This window comes from Buceros rhinoceros, unplaced genomic scaffold (assembly GCF_000710305.1).
Source record: "Buceros rhinoceros silvestris isolate BGI_N320 unplaced genomic scaffold, ASM71030v1 scaffold13627, whole genome shotgun sequence".
In the NCBI taxonomy this organism is placed as follows: domain Eukaryota; kingdom Metazoa; phylum Chordata; class Aves; order Bucerotiformes; family Bucerotidae; genus Buceros; species Buceros rhinoceros.
In genome coordinates, this window is record NW_010420518.1 from 21,294 (window position 1) to 41,369 (window position 20,076).

Genomic DNA, 20,076 nt, shown 5'->3' on the forward strand with positions numbered 1-20,076 from the left:
TATTCCATATTCAGCTAACATGTTAAAAGCAGAGAGGCTTGGTGACCGTTTTAGGCCCATGTGAGAAAACTTGGACTTAAGACTTCTTCACTAAATATAGAAGTATTCCAAATTATCTTCTCTCTAGAGCATCATGTAATTTGTAGTAGGCTGGATGCAAACTCTACAGAAGAGCCCCTGATTCTGTCATATTCTGGGCTGGAAACTCTACGGTTCCTTCATTTAAACCAATTATTTTTTTACATAGATGCAGAATAAATTTTAGTTAAGATATCATTATTCCCATCTATATGTAATCAATCACATAGGCCAGTGTTAAATACTGCAGCATCAGTTTGCGGATATGGTGTTGTCACTGAGCTATAAACTCAAATGTAACAGCAACAGCACAGTAAGTACCAGACAATATCCAAAGGCTTCGAGTCTTCAGTCCATGGAGTAGTTGAGACTTCCCTATGAGGATGGTGGTGATGTTCTTGGATTGTGAAACCACTTGACAGCTGAACTTCGTGTATGTAAGAGTTGGATCCTTACCTTAACATTTTCTTTAAAGCCATCAGTAAGATCTTTGCAAGTAGGGCCCTCACTCTACTCTGCTAGGGGTTTGTAATTTGCATTGCTGCTTGTGAATATAGCTGTTTACTTCTCCCGAGGCAAGTGTCGCATGTTGCCTACAGACTAGGACAGTCAGGCAAATAGTTTCTTTGGATTGCACTTGAACCATGTGCTAGAGGGCTTTTTTAACTGAGATGTAGAAACTTTTGTTTTAATTGCACATTTAATATGGAAAGCAACTTAGCCAAAACGAAACTTAGCCAGTGGAAAAAATCTGCAACTAGTCTATGCATCCCTGTACTACCCTATGTTTAACAGTATTATTGCAGTTCAGCAACTGCTTACGTGAAAAAGTGGTATTAGAAAAGCGTTTAATATAATATTAGAAGAGGATTAACGCAAGTTACAAGCTTATTTATATAACAAGGAAACTTCATGTTACCCATCTGCTTTTACCAGGCTTCAAGCAAATGCTTCGCAAACCATAATCCGGCTTTCAGATGCCAGTATGTACCGTTTCTCTGCCAGCTTGGATGGTGCTGTACTTTTCCTCTTGGTTTTAAGAGGTCAAAAGAAAGAACAAACTATTAAGAATGATATGAAAAAAGCAGAGGTTCTCATATTAATATTGAAGTTGTGATTACAATTAGGAATCTGCCTAACTCTAGTAAAATCTTTGTCTAAACTTTTAATAATTTTTTCCCTCAGTGAATAGTCTCAAAGACAGATATTTATTGTATGTACAATTTCTGAGCTGTCATTCCAACTCCATAACTAATAAAACCATAACAACCCCTGAAATAATAGTTAAGTTATGTGGATTTATAGCATCTCAATTGATGAGTAAACCACTCCAGTGTATTGGCAGTGGGCCACTTTGCTATGTAATAGTGTTTTTTATGAAGTGTTACCTTAGCAACAGATCTGGATGTCATTGGGTAGCTGGTTGCTTCTGACCGTTGGAAATAAAACAGACTTTTAGCAACACGTATAATGTCTGAAGGTAAAGTAACCCAAAATAGATGCCTGTGCTCTACCGAGAATGTCGTATGGAGCACATCAAGCCAAAGTCTGACTTAGTGACTTATGAATTTAATCCTGTGAAAGTGTTTCCGTACGGTGAAAATGAAACCATGTATGCTGGTAATATGTGCAACAGTTGAAATCTTCTAATAAAATAAGGGGAAACTGAGAGACACTGTATTGCAGATGATTTAAGCAAAAAGCAGTTATTTTAAAGGCCTTAAGAATCTAGTACTATAGGAAATGCGTCTGGAAGTGTTATTTCAATGGAAAAGCTTTTTGGAGAAAGAGGATATAGTGAAGGCTAAGATCTTCGCTTGTTCTCCTGAAGAACCAGCAAGTGAAAAAGGCATGAGAAGTAGAAAATGAAACAAATTCAAGTGAAACTGAAACCTGTTTTTTATTAATGGACTTTTTATTTAGAAAAGTATTTCTTCGTTACTACAACACTGAGCATTTGTTACGTAGCACAGCTAAGTGAAAAACTTAACAGAGAGTTTAGATCAATATAGCAAAGGAGTATCTTCAGATAGGGAAATCTTCAGAAGCCTGTCAAAGAAAAGACAAAGCCCCTGGGAAAACTCTTGTTTCTTCTCTCTGTTCATTGTTGTTGATGTTTGTAAGTCCTCTTTAAAGACAGAAAAATGTAGTCACTTGGTTAGCAGGTCATAGGAGAATTTACTCTCATCGTAGTACAATAGTGTGCCTTCCAAATGAAGTACTACATTAAAGTATATGTGAAACGTACATTTTCAAGACTTAGATGGAATTTTCAGATAATCTAATAATAATTTATTTTATTTTTAAAGATAAAAATACAGACATTACTGTAAAGGATAATACAGATGATTTCTGCCTTCGAGATACATTAAGCATTGCATCAACAGACTCCTTTGTTTCCACAGCTGAGGTAAGACTCTCTTCAGATTGCTTCTTTAGAGATTCGTTGATCTATTTGAACAGAAGAATCTTAATTTTTTGCTAAATATTGTAAGCAAAATGTATTTCTCTTATGGGTAAAAAAAAAGAAGCTGTCCTTGCTTAGTTGTACCCAACTTCCTAGCAGTTCAAGTAATGAAGCTGGGGTCAATTTGCTTATGATCTTTTTTTTTTTAAAATTAACGTTAAGATGGTTCCCCAACTTCCAAAAAAAAAGGGCTTTTTAAAAATAGTTGTACCCAACTTCCTAGCAGTTCAAGTAATGAAGCTGGGGTCAATTTGCTTATGATCTTTTTTTTTTTAAATTCACTGTTAGAATGTTTCCCCAACTCCTAAAAAAAAGTGGCTTTTGAAAAATAAATATATCAGATTTTCATTCTTGAGCAGGGATGTTGGACTAGATCCCCAACTCCTAAAAAAAAGTGGCTTTTGAAAAATAAATATATCAGATTTTCATTCTTGAGCAGGGATGTTGGACTAGATGACCTCCAGAGCTCCCTTCCAATCTCAATCATTCTGTTGCAATTTTCTGTTCTCTGCTTTGTTCCTATTACCTTACCTTAATATAAAGATGTATGAAGAAGGCTTTGTCTCTTTTGGAGTTGTTTGGGGTTTTTTAGAGAGGAAATTACTAAAAATTGACATCTACCTGTTTTAATATGTTCCATCCACAATATAAGGTACTTTGTCTAACTCTTCCTAATCTTCTTGGGTAAGACCACAGAAGATACAAGAAGAAATAGTCTTTGGATAACAGGGCATCGTCTATTAGCTGAAATCTGATACAGCTCCCTAGATGAATTTCGTGTACAGTGTCAAACTCATTTGAATGAGGAATATCTCCTTCTTTAACCTCTCAGGAACTGAAGTGAACTTGGCTAGCCCTCTTCTCCCAATTGCAGGACAGGCAATTGGTTTCAATAGATATATTCTGAGTTAGATATTGCTATCATGCATGCACTATGACTAAGCTACTAAACTCAGTTGTAAAAAAGAGAAACTTTCATACATGTTCTTTTAAATTATCACTTTGAATGTCTATTGTATGGTTTCTTTTTCCATAGCACAATTACCTTGATTTCGTAATTTGCATTAAGTTGTGATGATATGCCTGGTGCTCCTTCCTGACAAAGATTGTGTCTGTAGAGACTGGTTACTCTTTCCTGTAAACTGAACAAGACCACAACAGAAGCTCTTGAGCATCAACTCTATCAGCTCTTGAGAGGAGCTGTAAACTATTACAATTTGAACACTTTGTAGCTCTTTTTTAATGAATTTTCCTAGTCATTTTTGCAAGTATGTGAAGATGGGAACAACAATCCATTAAGCTAATGTTTGCTTTTGTTGTTACTTGGCTTTAAAAACAAAACAAATAAACCAACCCCAGGGTGTATCACCTCCATGGAATAACCATCCTATGCTGAAGCTAAATCGTCTCAGCATTTGCCAAAGAAAGAAATGCTTGAGTCAAAACTGGCAACAGAATTGAAAATTTTCTCTACATTTTGATACCTCACAGCCACTTCTGTCAACTCTTTCTTCCAGAACAAAGTTGTGAAGTTTTTGTCTTCCTTTCCAGCTGTTCTAGTATTTGCCAATAGAACAAACTCTCTGGTCTCCTCTCTCAGATGTTGCTGAAGAATCTAATAAAATTCTCAGCTGACAGAAAGGGTCTTGAAAGCTAAGAAAGCCATAAACAACTTAAAGTTTTGTGTTTAAACCAGAACACCATCAAAATTCTGGATTAAATGTGAGCTACTAGGCTTAACGTACAAGGCCAGTTAAATTTCTAGTAGTAGCTACTGGAACATCATTATGTGGTAGAGGTAAAATAAAGCTGTGAATTGGTCTTCTGTTACGAATTTAGTGTTACTGTGATGTAAAGTTCTGTCCAGTTTCTGTGGGCAAAAATGCTTTAAATTGGTACTGCAAGTAACAGGTGTTGAGGAGGAGTAATAACTACTTTTTGGTGTATTTCATCTATTAGTAGAGAACAGTTATCGCTGTAATGTAACTGGGTTAGAATTAACATATCTCTTTTTTTAATTATTCTAGGCATGACGATGTCAGATAGCTGCTTCTTACTTATCTACTGATTTTTACTTTTCTTCATTTTTGCACTTGGAAAAAAGTGGAATGTTTCAGGCTAAGAGGTCTGAGGCTTTTCCAGCTTTGGTTCTGTCTCAGCTAATGGGCATAGGCAGTTGTTCTTTCATCCTGTGCTCCCTGATTGCAGTTACAGTTTTGGTAACTATCCTAAACTTTGTGTGCTGATAGAAATCCTTAGCAATGTGTGTATATTGCTGTGTCATTGACTACAATTTCACCTTCCGGGAAATTACAAGGTAGCAGCATTTTTTTGTGGTCACGTCATGCCACAAGCTGTATGTTGACAGTTATTCATCTTTCATCCACGTTGCATCCTGTCCCAAGGAGCAGGACTTAGTACTCTCTGTGAATTCACATTCTTTGTTATGCTTAAAATTAATAAAGTTGCAGCAATTATACATGTTATATACATGTAAAATCATGTTCTGAATGTGTGTTTTCCTCCAATAAAATGTATCAAGTGTCTTGTAATATATACAAGTAAGTATAGAGGGAGTTCTTGAAAATAAATGAACTTTCTTCCAGATATTATAAAGAATGCACCACTTTATCATTTCAGTTTATTAAAGTACTATCTCATATGTTTTAGTTAATAATAACCATCACATCTTCAAACTCCCAAAACATGTTTCACACTCACCCTGCAGCTACTTATGTTCTAGGAAAAAAAAAAAGGAAAAAAAAAAACCCTCTTGAAAGATAAAGCTATCCAGCGACAGAAAAAAATCATCATCAGCTTTTTTAAAATAGGATAAGCATAGTTTCTCAGAATATAAGGAATGCTGACTGTGCAGTAAATTGACCTTTTTGTTAGGGGGAGCAAGCAATTCCTAAAAGGTTTAGCATTGTTTATTTTTGTTACATTCATGTAGGTGGTTATTTTGGTAGTCAACTAGGTCTTGATGCACAGCTGAGAATTTTTTCTATTTATTAAGAAACAACTTGTGGGAGTCAAATAAGAGTACTGAGTCTGTTCATGAGACCAAAGCAGTCAGGGAATCCCAGGCTTAAAAACTGTTGCAAGTTCCAGAGGTTTGATGCTTCACAGCACTAGTTTCAGCATCTCTTTTCTAGCAGATGCAGCCTTAAAGCTGAACTGTCCGGAGAAAAGTGATTAGCATCTGAACAAAACTAATCCATGTGGTAGTCCTCAGAGGCTGCTTTGCAGCGCTGTGTGTAGTGAGACAAGTTATCACTGTGAGCTTTGGAGTTTCGATGATGTGCCTGCTCTTTCAATATAATGAAGTTAGGTGTCTGCTGCAGGTCATCATAAATGTGCCATGCAGTGGTCACCAACAACTACTCTCTTGAGCCTTGAATGGACAGAAGTAAAGCATTACAAGATGAGATGACTGCTATAGGGTGATCCATCTTTTCATCTCTTCTTTGTCTGCATCTTCATATTCTTCTTCACGTAATCCCACGTGACATTGAGGAAATAGACATTTAGAGATTGGCATGTCAGATCCATCATCACAAGCCTCTGTGTTACTTGGAACTACCAGCAATTTTAGTAGCTGTGCACAGAGCACTTTTTCATCCTCAGTACTGTGTTAGGAGTTTAAAAATGGCAGTGGCTGCAAAGAAGTCTTCACTACTGAGTGGCAAGGACGGACTCGGGGAGCTTTTAGAGCCTGACTTACCTGTGACGACAAGATGTGGGATGCTGGGGCTTTCTGCTAACTTCTGATAAATACTGAACCACTGTGAAGGAATGTTGTGGGATATGTAGGGTTATATGGAAGGGTAAAAAGCAGGCACCTGAATAACACCATGAATACATGCCAATTTATATAGGGGAGTTACAGTGAACTATCTCATTTAACCTTTCTCTCCACCTTTTTCCTCAAAGGTAACAAGTCCTTAGACTTTCACAACAGAGTTAATTTTCCTTTTGATGTCAGCTTGAGAAGTTCTTATCTAGAAAATGGTGTACGCTCTGCGTGTTGTTAAACATTGTACATGATTTGACCATTCTTCCAATAGCGGAACTCTGCTATGTTAGAAATGTGGCTGTGTCTTCAGAGCATCTACAACTACTTTTGTTTTGAACCAGGATGTTTACATAGGCAAGGTTTCACCTTATTTCATCTCAAAAAGAATGGCCATTACTTAATGTTTGTAAGATTGTTTAAAATATAATACCGTATGTTACATATATATATTGTTTATATCGACATAGAAAATATTTCTATATAAATATATATTTAAATACTGGAAAACATCAGAAGAAAATCCAGGATGATTCCAGGAGCGTTACGATGTAGCTCCAGAGTTTGTCTGTAAATCACCTTTTCTAGTTAAACTTAGAGGTTGTTTTAGTTTCTGGTGTTGAGTTTGTTTTGTTTTTTCTTCTCTCGTATTTTTGCATACTATGGGAAGTCAGTGATAGAGGACTTTGCACCCCCTTTCCAAGTGTTCTTGGTTGGAACTACCTTCCACCTGTAATCAAAACCATCTTCTCAGTGGAAGAGTAGTTACATCCTTCTCTCCTGCCTACTAGCCAGTTGATTTAACTGTTTCATTTGAGCTTGATAATACCCATTACAAAAGTAACACAGCTGTTTTATTTCTTCTGCTAGCATGAGAGGAAGGTTAAAAAAAAAAAAAGTTAAATATAATCAAGGGCCTCCCAGGTATCAGGTTTTGTGCTCATCTGTAACCACAAAGGCATGGCATCTTCATGTGCTAAAGACGTTATCATCTCAGGCTGGCTGGCAGCAGATGGAGGTTGCATCCAACTGTAGAAATCACACAAGTCCTAATTCAGTCACTGGCAGTCAGTTTGCCTAAATATCTGAAGAAGATGGTTGTCTGAAGTTCACTGGAGAAAACTAATATAATCCCTTTTACCACAAAAATTATAACCTCCAAGAGAGAGGCAGCTGTTTACAAAGTGCATGGGTGCGCAACCTCTTTCTTCTCATGCTTTGCAAATGAAATAAAGTAAATGGAATGTTTTATGGCTTCAGTAACAGCTGTATCAGGTAAGAAATAAACTAGTATACTTATTTGTGTTCTGGTTTTGTCTTTATTTTGGAAAATATGTGTGTGTTCCGTAGTTAATACTTTCTTAACCATAATCCAGAAAAGCAAATTCTGGAATAAAGATTTTTCACTTTTTCTTGTTTATCCCTGTTCTAACTATTACACTATATACACACGTGTATATGTTTGTCTGTCTGTATATATGCTGATTTCTTATATCTGAAAAAAATCAATATATTCCTCTTTCTTCCAGTTAGTTAAATTATTCCTTCCTTCACATATATTCAATTTAAAGCTGTTTGGCTTCCTTCATTTAATACAAACATACATTATCGGGTGGACTTTTTGAATCATTGAATCCAAGACACAGTTTGGTGCAGCGATTAATGTTGGTAAATTGGAATGAAGTCTTTGGTCTTAATAGCTGTAGATCTTTTTTAGGAAGTCAGCTTATTCTTCTCCGTTCTTCTAAGCAAAACAACGGATAAAGAAATACGTACTTTTAAAATGGAGATCCTGTCAAGCTAGGTGAATTCTGGAAGTGTGCATTGCTCATTTAAGTATAACATTTTGTTGACATTAAAACTTTTATCCCTTCACTTATTCCCTGGCTATCGTCTCATCACTTGAGTCTCAATTCAAGACCTCCATAGAAATTTGTATAGGCATACAGATTTCTTTAACTTTTTTTTTTACCCAAACACATCAATGGAACCTAACAATTTTATTAAAGGAATTGTGTGTATTTGCTTACAGCAAAAGGATGCTGGTGGAAGTATTTCAAAACATCAGTGTAAGTTCCAGCAAATATGTACTGTCTAACAACGTGTGGCACTTGTCAGAACACCAACTCTGTTCTGAAATCTCTAACTTATTAAGGTGCTTAAATGTTCACATGGACAAAAATAGATACTGGCACGTGCTTATGTTCTTCCCTGTAGCAGGCAAGCCTGCTTGGCCCAGCTGCTGTGGCTATAATTGGCTCAGCTGAAGTCTGTGGAGAAGACGCCCTGGAAGCATGCTTATTAATATCGTTACGAAGTCTCATGGCAGCACTTGCTTGTGTGTCTTCAGTGACAAGAAAAACTTTTCAGCATGTATTTATCTGAAAAGTTTAAAGGAAGTTTAACATAAAGTTATACTTTAATCTGAATTTTTTTTAATCTTTTGAAGATTTAGCTTAACTATTTTTATATAGTTCAATTACTGTGAGAATTATTTTTGAAAGGTGTTTCTAGGCTCTGCTTTTATAGCTTAGAAGCACAGGTTTGTTCCCCTCCAAAGGATATTAGAAAAAAAAAAAAGGATTTTTAACAAAAAATTTATTTTCTGCTTTATTTCATCATTAACGTTGTGATGTTTGTAGTGGGAACTGCAGCTAGGCTTTTTTTTTTTTTAGATTAAAGATGATATCCTGTAAACAGGAGTTCTCTGTATTATTGATGCACCCTGCAACTCCTCGAATGCTTCCATCAGCGCTGCCTCCGGACAATCCTAAACATCCTCTGGACTGACTACGTGACTAATGTTGCTGTCCTCAAACAGGCAGAGGTCACCAGTATCGAGGCCATGTTGCTGAAAACGCAGCTGCGCTGGGCAGGGCACGTCTCCAGGATGGCGGATCACTGCCTCCCTAAGATTGTGCTCTATGGTGAACTCGCCACCGGCTGCCGCCAGAGAAGAGCTCCCAAGAGGAGATATAAGGATTCCCTGAAACAGTACCTCAGCCTTGGCCATACTGACCACCATCAGCGGTCCACCCTGGCCTCCAGTCGGGAGATTTGGAGACACACCACACATAATGCTGCTGCCTCCTTTGAGAGCACACGTAGAATCAGTCTCAAGGAGAAAAGACAGCGCAGAAAGAACCGTGCCTCGACTGTACCACCCAAGGAGACCTTCCGCTGTGCTCTTTGCAACCGGTCTTGCCTATCCCGCATTGGCCTTTTCAGCCATCAGTGCGCTTGCAGTAAGTGTGGGTAAAGCCCTTCCCAAATCTTCGTCCAGACCTTCCGCTGTGCTCTTTGCAACCGGTCTTGCCTATCCCGCATTGGCCTTTTCAGCCATCAGCGTGCTTGCAGTAAGCGTGGGTAAAGCCCTTCCCAAACCTTCGTCTGCGAAGCCAAGCCATGATGATGATGATTTCTTTATCTGTTTTAGTTCTTTCTTGCTCTAAAAATGAGTTCACGTTAATTTCTATGATAACCACAGAATTAAAACTGCCAACAATGAAAACCATTTTTGGAGCCCATCATGAAATGCCGGATGCTCATGCTTCACACAGTATGCTTTGGTAACTAGCAGACATATTTACCTGCAGAACAAAACAGGGATGGGAGGATGCTACGATTTCCATCTTCCTAAAGATTTGCATGATGCAATCGTTCTGAACTTTGTGTCTTGACAATGTTTTTTTTTTACAGCTTTGAGACCCATTGGATTTAACTGGGCAAGTTAAAAACCAAATTAAGCTGCTTCCATTTGATTAATTAAGCTTTTGAAACTTGAAAGCTGAAACTGCAGCTTTCAGATTTTAAAAGTTACAAAGTAATGGTCTTGTTAATAGCGTGGTGTTTCTCTTCCCTTTACTAGCCGAGTGTTGCCCCTGTGTTTTAAGCACATGCAGAGAAAAATGTATCTTTCCATAGAAAATCAGGCAAACTTATTTTATTTGGTTTATCTTTACAAAAATTCTGTAGCAAGCTCTTTAATTCTGTTTTTTTTCAGCTTACAGAGCACAGAGAGATTCGCAATACATATGGTCTAGATTCCCTTTGCCACTGCCCGTTGTATGAAGAAGCTATGCACTTAGCAGAAGAAGGCAAAATTTATTCGCGAGTCTTAAGGTATTGATTTACATCTACGTAGTTTCCAAGAAAAGCAAGAATTAATGTTAAATTTTCTATGTAGAACATACTTTTTTAGAAGTTGCTTGTAGTTTTCCCAGGAATTAGACATAGTTGAATTTTCTTGCTGCTTTTTTTAATGGTCTCTGAATACTTTTCTGTTTTATATAGGACTGAGATGTTTGAATGTTTGGGAGACAGTGACTTCCTTGCTAAGCTTCATTGTATTCGACAAGCTTTTCAGGTAAAGAGTAAGGAGATTGATTTGTCTGTCTTGTTAAGCCTGAAGTACGTGGCATTGAAACTAACAGTGTGTAACTATATATATTTTTTGTTGCTTTTAGATTTCTGTAATTCTAAAATGGGATTTATTTGCAGTGAAGCCTCACCCAATTTTGTGATTAGCTTTGGAACTTTTGCCCCAAAAGCTTATTAGGAACTTGCCTACTATAATGATGGTTTTAATTATATTAAATTTGAAGTGTTTAAGGTCACGTAGCATAACCTGTGAATGAGTATGTCTATATTTTCTGAAACCTTTTCTAGATAATTCTTTCAGAAACAGCAAACAGAATATTTCTTGCTGAAAGTGGAAGAAAGATTTTGTCCGCTTTAATTGTGAGAGCACGAAAGGTAAAAGCTTTTTTTTAACTGATGTTTTATTGTTAATGTAACTTCTACCAGAATTCACTTCCCAGTGTAAATAAACCATCTCTTTTGTTAAATTGGCTTGATACTCATTGCTTTTACTTTACAGAATCCAAAAAAATTTGAAGATGTCTTTGATGAAATGATGTATTTTTTGGAACAAACAGATCATTGGGATAATACTGAGATGGAACTTGCTGCTAGAGGAGTGAGTGCTTTTACCCGTGATTGTGCGAACTGTAGCATCTAAAAATAGTTTTTTAGAGTTCAGAATTGTGGGAAAGGCAACTCTTTTCTGTTTGCGTTGCTGATTTAGAGAAATGGCATCCACCACTGTAGTTTAGTACTAGAAAGCACGTAATACTTTTTTAATGTCTCATTTAATGACAAAGTACCTTCAACATTCATTAAGAAGTTATAAATCTGCATGTTAATACAGCATTAGAATGTGGTGCATGCTGAATTCCACTGCTGAAAGAAGAACTAGGTTACTTAGATCATGTTCTGATTTAACACAGGTGAAAAACCTGAATTTTTATGATGTTGTTCTGGACTTCATATTAATGGATTCATTTGAAGATTTAGAAAATCCACCAATATCTATACAGAATGTAGTAAATAACCGCTGGCTAAATTCCTCTTTTAAAGAAACAGTAAGTATTTATGTGTAATTTTCATAATCATTATTCTGTAAGACATCAGAATTAGTAGATGATATGATCAGCATAACAGTGGTGTGAATGTTCTGGTACAAAATTTCTGTATATGCTGGAACTGTTCTTCCAGCGATCTGTGCTTTATATTCATAAATGTTCTCATGTTAAAATGAGAGTAAATTCCAACAAATGAGGGACAAAGACTGTGTATGTTGTCTTGATAATGGCATTAATTTTGAAGCAAAGAAACTACACAGTTCTTCACTGTGAATGAAGTCTAATTCAGCTGCCAGTATAACTGAAAACGTACCTGAAATATATCTCAGAAAAAAATAAACAGATGGTTTTATCAGGTTTTTTCATAACAGCAATTTAAAACCTACAATCCTGGGCCCAAAATATATTAAAATGATTGAATATGTTGGAGAAAATACCTTAACTTGTCCTGCGGTTTTAGAAGGGAAGTTTCTGTTAGCCCCATCTTAGATATTAAGTACAGGTTTTAGTTTATGGACCGGAGATTCAGCAATAAGGCACGAAGTTGGAAGCAAACAAAAGTAAATTAATACAATACAGGCATTCAAGTGTTGATAATGTTTCACACTTTTTCAGATGTGCCTGTTTATTTATCAAATAGATCTCATCCCTCTGCTACAGACATACAGGCTACTGCCACGGTCAGCTGGTGTCCTTTCATCCATTTATAAATGTAAACCGCCACTTTTCCCTTTGTTTTTGTCTTTCAATTGAAATATTCCCTCTAGAGAATAATTTAAAAAAAAGGTAACACGCATATATTTGTTTTTGTAGTTCTGTGATAGCACTGTGTTTTGTGAGCAGTAAATTTCCCTGCAGTACTGAGGAGGCTCAGATGAGGATAGCTACGAGCTACGAGGGGAAAAAGCCTGGTACTGGTATTGGTGTATTGTATTTCCCAGGTCCTTATTTGGACAAAACTCCCTAGCTGAATCTGAAGCTATTGCAAGAATGCTTTTGCTAAAGTGAAAAAGGACATTTCAGTGTGTTCACTTGCTACTTAATATCTAAAATAGTTACTGATGTCTGAGCACAGGCCTGGATGTATGAGAGACTGGTCCTCAGTTAAACCCAGTGGGTGTTGCTAACTGTAAAATCAGTCAAGGATGCCAAAGTATGTTTGAATTAAACTAAAAATTTTGAAAAGTAAGACCTGAAAATAACAAATACAGACTACCTATAAAATCAGTTATTTGTATCAGCTCATATTTTATAGTTTTAAATTTTGTGTTATCACAAGATTGAAACTGAAGAAAATGCAAATCCCCAAAATATAGAAGTACAGTATTCTGCAGATCACTTCTTTTGAGATGAAAAATAATTTCTCTTATAATGAAGTTATGAAGGGTTTGGATTTTTTTTTGTCTCCTCACGTTTAGGCTGTGGCTTCAAGCTGTTGGTCAGTACTGAAACAGAAAAGACAGCAAATGAAGGTAAGATGCCTTGCAAATTATGTGGACCAAAGTTACTGATTTGCTCCTAAGCATTTGAATTTCTGTTCTGTAGCTTTTGCAAAATAAATTACAGATCAACTCTTAACCTTGTAGGCAAGTTACTTTAGACAAGAGGCTGCCAATTGTAGAAGTTTAGCTCATGGGGTCCTAATATCAGTTTTTTTAACAAAAAGTCTTAGCTGTAAGATACTAAACCTTTAGGTCCAGTCAACAGTGGTGACAGTCATTTCTCTGACTTACAGCCCTGCACGTGTACCTCAAGTTTTTGCAGACCAATCTTGTATCTTGCCTGCTTATAGTGGGATTCTCAACCTCATCTCCCTGCACCATCTCCACAGCTAAATAAAATTCAGTCCTGTCCCTTTACCTACCTAAAGTACTATCTTCCTCGCCTCTTTTGGCAGGAAATCTATTGCAGTCTCCCTCACCCCCATCTGCATCCTGACCTCTCGGTGAAGGAACTGCAGGTTTCAAAGTAGAACTCCTCTGCCCCAGCAGCTCCTGACTTCCACTTTTGAGGATTTCATTAGACCTAGGAAATAAACGCCCCATCTCCGTAATGGCCGGTCCAAAGGCAGAGCTGAGGCTTGCTGCCGGACATCCATAGCCATTAGAAGAGATGTTGGGTACTGCAGGCGAGGAATCTCTGCTCAAGTGATTGGCACTGACACCTTTCTCTGAATCTAAGAATAGCTGTTTATGTGACTCCTACCTGCTAAGGACATATTTCATCTAAAAAAAAAAAAAAGTTTCTTCCAAAGGCAGTTGGTATTTTGTTACATGTCTGCAGCTACCAATATGTCTTAGGGTTTGAGATGTTACATCCTTCTGACAATATGGCTGGGAATTTCATATAAATAGATCTTTTCCACACTCTTTTTATATAAAGGGATTGTATCTCCAAAACAGATGTTACAGTAACTTGTTATTTTCATCTCCATTTCAATACACTACTACCTCACTCTGTAGTTCCTTTGTGTTCTGAAGCCTCGGTATTTATAAGTTTTTAAGTTGTAACTTAACTCCTTGGGACTAGTTTCATCAGTGCTGCTGGAGCAGTTCGAAAGTGGATAAAGTTAAGCACCGTGGAAATCTTTGTGAGGGGGAATCTAGGTGGTTTTTTATTATTTTATAAATTAACTGATGTTGTAAAATGATAAAGATATGTTTATGATAAAATAAAATGTACATTCATATATGAGAGATAAATTTATACTATATTCTGTTTTATGACTTCCTGTAGGTTGTAAAGGTAACAACAGGATGGACATTCACAGATATTTTATGTTTTTCTTGAGACTTAAAGATGGATTCTTCTAAGGTGTAATTTTTTTTCCATTCAAAACTGTGCAGTTTGGTTATGTTTTTGCCAGGTTTAGCTATACATAGTGTATGGGGGCTCAAGCAGGAATAACTGAATAAAATTACCTGGTCTGTCATTTGGGAATTAGAGTAGATTGTTCATGATCTTTTGGGGCTTATGCTTATTAATCTTAAAATATTTCAAATACAAAGTACCACAAAGTAAAACCCTTTTCTAAAAAGTTCATGACTTGTTTGGTACGGTTGCCTTATAACCTAAAGGTGTTCAAGTTACCACAGCCCTGAACTGGTAGGTGGTTTAGGCTTTTAATTATATGTAACAGAGATTTATACTACATTTATTGTGTAACTTTTGTCTGCAATGTTTCCATCACCAGGTGCCTGATGGATTTTTTGCACATTTCTATGCTATATGTGAACATATCAGCCCTGTTCTGGCATGGGGCTTTTTGGGCCCTAGAAATTCCCTTTATGACCTATGCTGCTTCTTCAAGGTTTGCAACATTTTTTTTTTTTACCTCTTATCTTCATGTAAAATAAAAAACCTTCTAGATTAAATGAAATCAGGATCTTGTTTATAGGCATACATTTGCGTTTTCCTGAGGTTAAGACTAACCCTAAGAAACCATGAAAAGAAATAGTTTCCTACTAATCGCTTTTCAAGGCCAGAACTGTTTTGCAAGGTCTATTGTAGTGTACTTCTATCTTAGCACCAAAAGAATACGTAAAAGGATGTTTTTAGGAAACGCAGAAGAAACAGCTAGCGTTGTGTACTTCTTTTGTTGTAAATGAATACAAGTTTTTCTCTTTTTTTCCCCACTAGGATCAAGTGCTTTTCTTCCTCAAAGACATTTTTGATTTTGAAAAGGTGAGATACTCAACTATGGAGAGTTTGGCTGAAGATCTTATGCAATTATTAATCCGACACACTGAACTTTTAATGGCCTATCTCGGAGCAGATTCACTACGGCATGTCAGCGCTTGTGTGAGCGGTCACGGGCATGTCATGACCAGTGGGCTCGTAGAAGCAAAAGTACAGTAACCCTAAAACCCGTGACAAACGAAACGGAGCGCACTTGACACACTCCTTCTCACCTTTCTCTCTAACACCGAAGCTATCATTGCTGCTACTGAGCAAGCATCTGGAAGTGCATCATGTTGCTAAGTATGGAAAAGGACTCAGGGAGGTTAAATGTACATCCATGAAAAGAACTGGTGAGCATATTATTGTATATACCTAAATTAAACTTGCAGCTCAGCTGTCACTGTATTTATATTTAATGTTTCCCAAAGCTTTTTTTCTGTAATATTTGGGTAAAGTTTATTTATGAAATACTGTACTTTTGCACAGATAATTTGTAAGTGAAGCTGATGGAGTGCTTTTCTTTAAAGGCTTATAGTACAAAATGTTCCTTACGGAGTCTCCAAATCATCATGTCTAGATCTAGAAGGTGTTTCAACTGGGATATGTGCAGTCTGATTCATGTGACACATGCAATAAAGTAATCACACTCACAAAATCAAACATGTCGCCACCGCCCTGAAGTTACATTTGTGTGGGAGTGAGCGTTCATTTCGTACTACAGTGTAACGGAGCGATGCAGGGAATGCAGGCACTGTGTGGGCAGGAATGACTTCCAGTATGCATCTTTTTAATTCAGTTTGGTTTAAAATATCTAAACATCACAAAGATGTTTCAGAGCACTTATTTATATTCAAAAAGCTATGCTAGTTTCACCACTTAATTTTGTCTAAAACTCTGGCTACTTTATGTGGTGATGGTCAATAAACTAATACCATTCCCAGTTCATATGTAGCATTTCAAAATATATTTTTAAATAAGGATGTATGATGAGATTTGTTAATCGTGACACAGAACGGAAGGCAGTGGTTTATAATTAAAAGCATTTCCGTGTTCCCCCCCTTCCTTGTAGGAGGTCAGGTGACTATTTAAGAGGAAGGTTAAGCAATTGTGGCCATCTATGTGCAATGCAGAAGTGTGACTCAGGGTACGGAACCCCGAACTTGAGACAGGCGCTCAGCACAGCGAGAAGGCATGAGGGAACTCACAGAAACATTTTTCCTGTGCTAGAGGTAATAAATAATGATGATCTATAACATTTGAATTTCTGTAAACCAAAACAGTGTTTCATAGTCAGCTTAGGCTCTTAAACTACACTTAAATATGCTTTGCCACACAAAGCCAGCCCCCAAGAATCTGTCCTGTGTCAAGTAATACAGAGCGAGTAATCACACGGTAATTCTAAATATTCAGATACTTGAGAAGCATGTTGTTAAAATCTAGCATATTGAAACAAGCTTTGATTAGAAACATTTCAACAATGTATATGCAAACATAACCCAAAACAATGGTACTTGAAAAGGAGGGCCTGCGTAATTTCATAGATTTTTACCGAAGCCAACATCTTGCTCCTTTGTTGTACTCATTTGATAAATACAAAAAAGATGAAAATGTGTTGTATGACTTGTGTGAAATGACAACTGATTGTAGTTCATTTAAAAAAAAAGTATACTTCTATGTGTAATAAAACAGAAATTCCAACTGCTGCTGCTGGCCTATTTCCACCATTCAGGTTACTGACCTGGGCACCGTGCTCCATGCTGTACCTTTTTTCTCTGCAAAGTACATCTTCAGTACTGGAAGAAGGTTTTTTCACCCATCTCATTTAGCTTAAACGTACCTAACTGCTCAAAAGTATCTGTATTTTGGCAGCTTTTTGCAAGTCTGTGAATTAAATTATGTGGAACAGTCAGGTGTCTTGTTGGGTTCAGAATCAATGGGAATAGCTGGACGTAGAAGTTACAGAGTAAATGACATGTTCCACAGCAAACCTACCACCTGGAGGTTGCAGTGTGTCAAAGGAAGCTGTCTGCTGTGGTTTGTCTGGTCTAATCCAATGAAGAAAATTACACCATAACATCTGGCACGGAAAAACAGAAAGGCACTTTCTCACAGAAGTAAATGTACATTTAAGTTAGCAATTTTCATATTATTTATAAAAAGCTCTTAAAGTGCCACAGCGTTGTGTATATGTTTCCAGGTAATTTAAAAGTTGATATTCTGTCAAGACTGAAAGGACTTTTTTAAACAGAGGAATGAAAAAGGTCTAATGATAACAATAATAATGATAAACAGCAAAGTATTTAGGAAATGGGTAAGAACCTGATAACGTGTGGCTTAAACAGGAGCACTTCCGTGCACTCACAGAGCTCTTAGAAGTCCGTAGGGTTGGGTTGGAAATTGAACTGATGTGTCTCCAATCCAAACCAAGAATTACAGGATCTAGTTGCTGTAAGATACCAACAACAAATGTTTGATTCAGAAGAATCAAATCTTCCTTTCCTTGAGAAAGGAAGAAATAGAGAGGGGCGGAAAGGGAGAAGAGGAGAGAGGAAGCAGGAGATGTGCCTGTGTGTGGGTAGGCTTTTGATCTCCTTTGGCTGTTTTTGACCTTTTCCTATGCTCTGCCCTTCCTAACTGCAGTGAGAGTTGTGAATGTCAATGGGAGAGAGCTGTCTCTTGGTAACAGAGCTGCAGCCCCTTCTCTTACACCCTAAGGTTATGCACCTAGCTAGAAGGCGTCTAAAGACTATGTTGATAACCAGCCATACGGCTTAAGAATTTCAGAAGTCCACCGTCCTTGCAAACACAAGTGCCAGAGCTGCACAAAGCAGTGATAGTGTGATGCAGTTCTACTTTAGTGAATTTGTAATCAAAACCAGAATTTAAATAGTTTTGAATGCCATTTTCCACACTAGTAAGAACCAGCTAAATTTAAAAGCTGCCCTCTTCTGCCGTAACTACTCCCAAGCTCAGCAATGTTGAATATGTAAGGATTATACAAGAATCAAATATTTATCATTTGTAATTTAGTTGTAATAATAATCTCACTTTTAATGTGTTCTTAATGATTATTACGCTTCACTTTTCTAGCCTTTGGCTTCTGTCAAACTAAACGTGTCAAATCAAGTGTTAGAGTAAGCGTGTTTGTGAACTTTCTATTGCCTAAATGAACTGCAGCTGGGTATGTTGAATAAACTACTGCAGCTAAACAACTGCTGCTCGTGTAACTATCTAAAACTTGAATTTGCCCGAGTCTTTAGAACAAAGTTATTTCATGTCAGGAGTTTTGATACCAGCTAGTCATCTTGAAATTGCAGTTTGCTCCCTGAAATCCAACAAAAACCAACTATTAGAAAATTCATTACATGCATTGAAAAGAAAAGGAATGGGAACAGCTTTTGAAGTGTCCAGTTTAAGCTGATTTTGTCAACTTGTTTAATTTTGCCTCTATTAAATGGCCCACAGCATTGATAAATTTTCTACACATAGGCTAGTGATCCACCAGAATGCCAAATACTGGTGTTTATAGTCTTGGAAATCAAAAAGCGATTCAGATAGACACCCTAATAAATGAAGAAACCCCCAACCTAAGGCTGCGTGTTGTGGCCAGCAGGCAAAGCTGGTGGCAGGGGTGTGACTCAGCAGAGGTTGGTGAGCTGGTGAGATCGCTGCAGGGTGGTTTAACTGCATTCATCTCTCTATTCCAAGCTCTAGCTCTAGCTCTTGTCTCGGTTTTAGGAGACATGTTTTCTCAGGACTATGTCCAAACCAAACTGCTGTAGTGAGGTCCAGCTGTGGAATAGTAAGACTTCCTTTATGGAGTAATATAAATAATGAAATGGAGAACATAAAGTGTCTAATCCTCACTGCTGTAGAAGGGCAGTATATGTGTGCTTTCATCTGCCCCCATTTGTTTTATGTGTTGTATGTGTTCATCTGCTGAAAACTTAACTGGGAGTGAAAAGCCCTCCCTTAGCTGAAGCTTTTGCTTCAGGAATGCAGGCTCACCTATTTGGAGGGTGGCACTGGGGAAAAGTTCCTGCGCTGTCCCCCAAAAGACAAACACATGTTGTGTTTTAACTTTGATAGCCACTCTTCAGATTTACAATCCTAAATTCATGTGGTTATTGTCCTAGTATTTATAATCCAGCTGAAAGTGAGGCTCTGGTGTGGCAGACACAAGCGAGACAGAAGAAAGTTCTGCACTGGAGACCCTGCAGTTGAACGTGTAGGAAACAAGTCATCTTTAAGCAGGAAAAAGAATGTATTCAGATGTAATAAAATCATGTTTCTGCCTCTGCTTTGTAAAACTTCCAGAGAAAGGCGCTGCTTTAAACCAAACGCGCGCTCCATCTCCAGGTCTGGCTCTAGCTAGATTCCACTCCGCTCCAGCAGCTAACGGTCACATTACTATTATTAGTTGATTGCGCTACATGTGCCATAAAACGACCTCGGGCCCGGCCGTCGTAGGTATAAAACCTCCCCGCGGGCAGGGCATGAACCAGCGGCGGTGGAGCGCTCTCTGCGTGGCCGCGCTTCATGCCAGTTTGGGGCCGGGAGGTGAGCGCGGCGGTTCGCGGAGGCTGCGGTGGTTGTAAGTACGTGGTGATAGAGTGCTGCGGGGGTGCCGGAGC

General features: G+C 37.6%; 1 protein-coding gene across 1 annotated transcript in view; it reads left to right on the plus strand.

The window, feature by feature from the left end:
* Positions 1-15,619, plus strand: part of FAM73A (family with sequence similarity 73, member A) — a 36,243-nt gene extending 20,624 nt beyond the window's left edge. Inside the window, exons 7-15 of the mRNA XM_010139335.1 lie at positions 2,388-2,488; positions 10,342-10,460; positions 10,632-10,704; positions 11,007-11,093; positions 11,218-11,316; positions 11,627-11,761; positions 13,180-13,233; positions 14,955-15,071; positions 15,401-15,619. Of these exons, the coding sequence (XP_010137637.1) occupies positions 2,388-2,488; positions 10,342-10,460; positions 10,632-10,704; positions 11,007-11,093; positions 11,218-11,316; positions 11,627-11,761; positions 13,180-13,233; positions 14,955-15,071; positions 15,401-15,619 (1,004 nt within the window). The remainder of the gene's footprint in view (positions 1-2,387; positions 2,489-10,341; positions 10,461-10,631; positions 10,705-11,006; positions 11,094-11,217; positions 11,317-11,626; positions 11,762-13,179; positions 13,234-14,954; positions 15,072-15,400) is intronic.
* Positions 15,620-20,076: the final 4,457 nt, after the last annotated feature.